The following is a 6,650-nucleotide window of genomic DNA, read 5'->3' on the forward strand; positions in this document are numbered from 1 at the left end:
GGAACTCACTCTGTAGACCAGGCTGGCCTCGAACTCAGAAATCCACCTGCCTCTGCCTCCCGAGTGCTGGGATTAAAGGCGTGCGCCACCACACCCGGCATCATTTACTTTTGAGCTTTCCTGTTGGTTGTAACCACATCTGCAGCGTTTCTGGGAAGATAGTTAGTTTGTAGCCCATAAAATAACGGCAGTGTAAGATTGTATTAAGCTAACTTACTGGTTAAGATCTTGGTCATAAGTGATTTCCAAGAGGTTGTCTTTTTTTTTTTCTTTTAAAGATTTATTTATTATTATATGTATGTATGTACATTGTAGCTGAGTTCGAGACCAGCCTGGTCTACAAAGTGAGTTCCAGACAGCCAGGGCTACACAGAGAAACCCTGTCTTCAAAACAAAACAAAACAAAACAAAAAAAAAATTGATGTAAATTTTAAAATGGATTTTTTGTTGTTGTTATTGTTCTTGCAAAAAGTCATTGGAATTTTGTCCACACTGAATTTGTAGATCACTTTGAGTCGTACTTAGACCCTAATATGTTCCAACTTGAATGTATGGGCTAAATTGTTTGACAATCATTTCACAACTCCTCCCAGATCTCCCCACTTCCCTATCCACCCAACTTCATCTCCCTGCTTCTCTCCTACGAGCTGGGGATTTAAAGCATGTACCACATGCCCACCTTAAAGAACTATTTCATGGCTTCTAGCTTACTTTCTGATAAGCAGGTAACAAAAGTGTTCATTATCATCCAGAGTAAATCCAAGAATGTGGAGAAATTTTCAGTTTGGCATTAGTAATTCTTTAGGTACTTTCTTATATCTTAAGTCTTCTCAAGCAGGATCTCATGTAGTCAAGGGTATCTAGAACTTGTACATCACTGAGAATAACCTTGAGTTCCTGATCCTCCAGCTTCCACCTACAAGTACTGACTTTACAGGTGTGCACTACCTTGCCTAGTTACTTTCCCATGTTTTAAGTAAAGGAAAGTAGCCTCTTTTATGTCAGTAACTCTTGAAGGGTTTCTTTTGTTTTCCTTTTAATTCAGTGTATTAGGGTGTTTTGCTTGTATCTATGTACCACTTATGTGCCCAGTGCCCTCCAAAGCCAGAAGAGATCCCCTGATTTTACAGATAAGTTGTAAGCCATCAGGTGAATACTGGGAATTAAACCCAGGTCCTCTGGAAGAGCGAACAAGTGCTCTCTCTTCACTACTAAGTCATCTCCCTAGCCCCTTTTGTGTACTTACTCTTATTAATGTTTATACTTACTTTTATTAATGTTTGGGGATTTTTTTTTTTTTTTGTATGTTTTTGGAGGACAGTGTTGACAAAGTTTCTTTGTGTGGCCCTGGCTGTCCTAGAACTTGCTTCATAGACCAGACTGAGAACTTGTTTCATAGACCAGACTGGTCTCAAACTCAGAGATCTGCTTGCTACTACCACCACCTGTGGGCTGGGTTGAAAGTATGATCCACCATACCCAACTTACATACCCAGAGTACAGAAATAATGATTTCACTGAGACAGGAGGCATAAATGAGCCTGTGGTCTTCCTCCCTGAGTCACATGCATTTTTAAGTGTTAGAACCATGCAGTATAAGTCAGATTGACTACCTAGTTTATTTGTTTCAACTCTGTTCCCACCTACTTTTTATCCTATAGAACAAGAAAGTAATTTCTTGATTTTCTATTTAGTTTCCCTCTATTTAAAACCAACTATAGCTGACAAGATTCTATTATCCACAAGAAATAATTACTCAAAAGCTCTTGTCTTTACAGATTGAAGTCAATTAAATTTTACATTGTATGTAGGGAGATGACCCCTTTTATATTTACTACTATAAAATAGATAGATTCCCTTGATTTTAACTTGCTATTTTGAACTTGGTGTTGACTTAACCTATCCTTCTGTAGGGGTCAAAATCAGCGCCTCTCTCACACTAGGCTTCACCCCTGCTCTTTGATCTGAGTTTCTAAAGTAAATTTATTGGCCTCTGTTTGATTGGACTACTATAATTTTCTGATATTTAAGGTATTATTACAATAATATAATAGTCTTTATTTTGAACAAAAATCAGCTCAGCTACCCTCAGAATTGGGACTGCATAATGCATTTGATAGTTCCAGGAGCTAATGATGTAGCTCAGTTGATAGACTGCTTGTACTGTGGGAAAAACTAGAGTTGGGTTCCCCAGCACATCAAAGACTAAAGCAAGAGAATGAGGGGTTGAGGGGTTCAGGGTCATCCCTAGCTACATAGTAAGTTCAAGGTCAATCTGGGATGCAGGAGCCTGTCTCAAGACAGCAACAAAAAGGCGTTACATTTTCAGTCCAGATAATGAGTTATAGGGACCTGGATCTGTGAAACTGAACTGGGTAAGGACGCCCTGGGAATGTATATATAATAATTGCTTACTATCCTGGCATCATTTTTATAAAGTACTTGGGAAAGGACTTTATTATTCAGACTGAGACAGTTGGAAGAGTACAGAAATAATTTGAATAATTTCACTGAGACAGGAGACATAAACAAGCCTTCTTCCTTGAGTCACATGCATTTTTTTTCCCCCCCGAGACAGGGTTTCTCTGTGTAACCCTGGCTGTCCTGGAACTTACTCTGTAGACCAGGCTGTCCTCAAACTCAGAAATCCGCCTGCCTCTGCCTCCCAAGTGCTGGGATTAAAGGCGTGTGCCACCACCGCCCGGCAAGTTACATGCATTCTTAATGGTTAGGATCAGGTAATACAAGTCCAGTTGCCTACTGTTGACTTGTTTCCACTCCATTCCCACCTACTTTTGTCTTATATAACAACATTTGGAACCAAGAAATGTTGATAATTACAGTTGTCTGTGTATGTTCAGGCTCTGCGTTATGAATAAAGACTAGATGATTTGGTTTGTACTAATGAGCATTATAGGTGTTTTTGTGGTCCTCCGTTATTGCCTAAACTATAGTTATTTTCATTAATATAAGTAATATATTATAAGTAATTAATATAAGTAATATGAACATGAGATTTACAGTGTTGGATGTGATGTTTTGCAAAGGATTCTACAAGGGCCTTCATGTGTGTCAAACAAGAGGCTGTACCACTGAGCTACACTCCTAGCTCTTGAGAACTGTGCCCTTTTATGCAAGTAATTGACCATTGTTGGGTTGTTATTAATAATCATTATTTTGACCTGGAGCCAGCCTCCTACACATACCGAAGTATAATAATATGAGAACCCAAGGCATATCTGAATTTAAAAATAACCACTTTCCTCTTTAGACAGTGTAGTGTAGTGTGTGTGTGTGTGTGTGTCTGTCTGTGTAATCAAATCTTACTAGTTAAATGTTTACTACAAATTTGATAGATTTGGTATGTTTCTGTTTTAGTTTTTGGAACTAGTTCTCTACACCAGTTTTATGGGATGCTGAGTATTGAGACTGGGTTTATAGTATATTAGATAGGCAGGCACTGCATCAACTGATATACATTAATATTTTCTTTTCTCTCACACACTCACATTTTTTTTTTTTTCCTGGTGGGGAGGTAGCACCATGAGCCACAGCATGCATGTGGGAATCAAGGCACAGCTTACAGGAGTCTGTTCTCTAAAGAGTATCCAATCATGGGCCATCAGGAAGATAAAATTTCAGATGACCTGAGTCAGAGGCCCTTAACCCACATAAAGGTAAAAGAGAAACAATGCCACAGAAATCTCTTGACTTCCACATGTCAGAAGACAAGCCTCCACATACACATAATCTTTAAAAACAAAAAACTAGCAAATTGAGGCTTGGAATATAGCTCATTAGTAGGGACTTCACCTAGCGTGTGTGAAGCTCTAATTTCAATTCCCAACTCTCCAGAGTAAACAAAAATGAATAAAATAAAAAAGAATGTCATATCCATGAGAAATGAAATGTTAGTTTTAGGCAGATTTTCTACCATAAAAATATGAGCATATCTTTTCTGTAATTGCCATATATGTAGAAGTGTTAGCTAGTTTTATATTAAAATATGGGAGCTTCATCCAATTAAAATTTGATTTTCTTTGGACTCTAAGTTTTTTGTTTGTTTTTTGTTTTTTGTTTTCTTTTTCATATTGGACTGAAATCTGGCACCCTGTAACTTCCATCTGTTGGTTCTAGTTCTGTTCTCTGGAGCAGCCTGGAGTAAGTGTCTTCTTTTAGAAGGCAGCTATCACGTTTTCTAGACTCTTCCATTTTGATATGAAATAAAATCCTTATCTATAAGATTCTTATTTCCTTTGGTCACATTTTAGTTGTTTAGTGTTTTTCATAATACAGGTTAAATATGGTGGCCCCAAATACTTCTGCTTCCTCTGCTGCCGTGCACTTAGGTCTAGGCTACAGTGTGGGTCATCCTTGTCATTTATTAGTGCTGTATCAGCAGCAGTTCACACACCCCAGCTATTCTTAACTGTTGGTCATACTATACCTTGTTGTCAGCCAAGGCATTTCAGCTACTGGGCATCCCTGCTTTGAGAAGGCCTGTGTACCTTGCTAGTACAGCCTTAGCAAGTGAAATGATGGGTATGTTGCTCAGACCCTTTAATGAAAACTAAAGTATGCTATCTTGTCATAACATCTATCTGTATGACATGTTTTATATGACAGAAGTAACATTCCTATAAAAATTTTAGATGAAAATTCATTTGATTACTGTTTTTGGAAAATGCTTTTGCCTTTTGAGGCTTAAATGGGATGACTGCAAAGCATCTGCCTTAGAGCCCTCTATTAAATTTTAGAAGAACTTGTGTAGTGAAATGCTATGTGTAAACAGGAAGAAATATATATTTCACTATAATTTATATAAGGTCTTTTTGTTGAAATTTTTTAATGTATAGAATAAAATAATGAACTTTATGTGTAAAAAATGCTTTTTTAAATTCCTAATTTGGTTCAAGTTTTTTCCTTCCTAGTGCCTCATCTTTGATATTCTTGCTTTGCAGTGTGATTCATAATCTGAAGTATAATATATTTGAATATAAATTGTGATTAAGGAATGAAAATTTAAAAAACAATAACATAACAGTATTAACTAGGAAGTATTGAGTTCAAATACCTTGCCTTCTGTAGTCAGTAATTATATTACTTGAAAAATATGGTTTAATTGATCATTTTAAGGTGATTCTTTGATTTTTAAAAATTAAATCATTTCTGTGCTTTTGAATTGATAAATAATTTTAAGGTGACTGCTTGATTTTAAAATTAAATTATTGTATTTATTCTTCTACTTCGCACTATAGCCAGCAGCCAGCTTCGGGTGTAGCCTATTCCCATCCAACTACAGTTGCTAGCTACACTGTCCATCAGGCTCCAGTAGCTGCTCACACAGTTACTGCTGCTTACGCACCAGCAGCCGCCACAGTTGCCGTTGCCAGGCCTGCTCCAGTTGCTGTTGCAGCTGCTGCAACAGCTGCTGCATATGGAGGCTACCCCACTGCACACACAGCAACCGACTATGGTTACACCCAGAGGCAACAAGAAGCACCACCACCACCACCCCCAGCTACTACACAGAACTACCAGGTAAAAACAAAAACCAAAACCGTCTAGTTCAATAGCCTTAACATATACATCTAATAGGTTCGGTGTGATAGAAGGCCAAAGCCAGTTCTTCTAAATGTACTTGCAATGATGGAGAAAATTCCTTTGCAGTGGATTTTATGTAAGATCTCCTTTGCTAGTTTTACCCTACTGTACACATTTATATGTGTTTGTTTAGTTTTTTTTAAAAAGTTTTACACAAATTATAGATAAAATGCTTTCATTTTACCCTAAGTTTTTGGAAAAAAGAAACGATACAGGGAATATGTTCTTTGTTTATACAAGTGGGCACTACTTGTCCATCAGAGAGAGGGTAGTTTGAAGCTCATGGATGTAAGAAAAATTAAATATATAGTATGTTTTCTTTTTGAAACGTCAAATTTTCTGGTCCTCTTGCTGATACTTTTATGCTATATCGCATGGTCCCATGGAAATTTTTTTCTCTAATGCTATAGGATTCATTTTTAAAGGCAACAGTGCAGTTTTGAGTAATATGGGTTGTTCGATTCAGTAATTTGAATGTTTTGAAGTTCTGATTAAAGTCAAACATAACTGCTTGAAGTGCTTTTAATTTTATTTTTAAAAATTTTTAGTTATATTTGTATTAAAACTTAATTGTGTTATTTAGTTTGTTATTAATACTGTATTATAAATTAATAATTGATTGATTAGTTATATTGAAACTTAATTTTAGGCCTATATAACTGTGTTTTATTTTTGTTATATTTTTAGACAGTAAGGATTCTTTTCCTGCCACTTAAGTCAAGCTTTTTTGTTTTTGTTTGTTTCATTTCTTCTCTTTAGGACTCATATTCGTATGTAAGATCCACAGCCCCTGCTGTAGCTTATGATAGTAAGCAGTACTACCAACAGCCAACAGCCACCGCTGCTGCTGTAGCTGCTGCTGCCCAGCCTCAGCCTTCTGTCGCTGAGACCTACTATCAGACAGGTGGGCTTTATGAGCATAAACCGTTCTAGTATAAATTATTGGAATGTATGGTTTGTGGTAATCTAATGAAGACAAACTGCAGGGTCTATCTATAATGGTTCTGTCTGTTTCTCTGGTTTTTTTTTTGTTTGTTTGTTTGTTT

General features: G+C 36.8%; 1 protein-coding gene across 3 annotated transcripts in view; it reads left to right on the top strand.

Moving 5' to 3' along the window:
* Zfr (zinc finger RNA binding protein) overlaps positions 1–6,650 on the top strand; it is a 65,057-nt gene that overhangs the window by 9,466 nt on the left and 48,941 nt on the right. For 2 of the 3 annotated variants that reach the window (XM_029544124.1, XM_029544125.1), the window contains exons 3-5: positions 4,138–4,161; positions 5,259–5,541; positions 6,364–6,508. In XM_029544124.1, the coding sequence (XP_029399984.1) occupies positions 4,138–4,161; positions 5,259–5,541; positions 6,364–6,508 (452 nt within the window). The remainder of the gene's footprint in view (positions 1–4,137; positions 4,162–5,258; positions 5,542–6,363; positions 6,509–6,650) is intronic. The other variant, XM_021208777.2, reaches the window with a different exon arrangement.

This window comes from Mus pahari, chromosome 11 (assembly GCF_900095145.1).
Source record: "Mus pahari chromosome 11, PAHARI_EIJ_v1.1, whole genome shotgun sequence".
NCBI classification, from domain to species: Eukaryota; Metazoa; Chordata; class Mammalia; order Rodentia; family Muridae; genus Mus; species Mus pahari.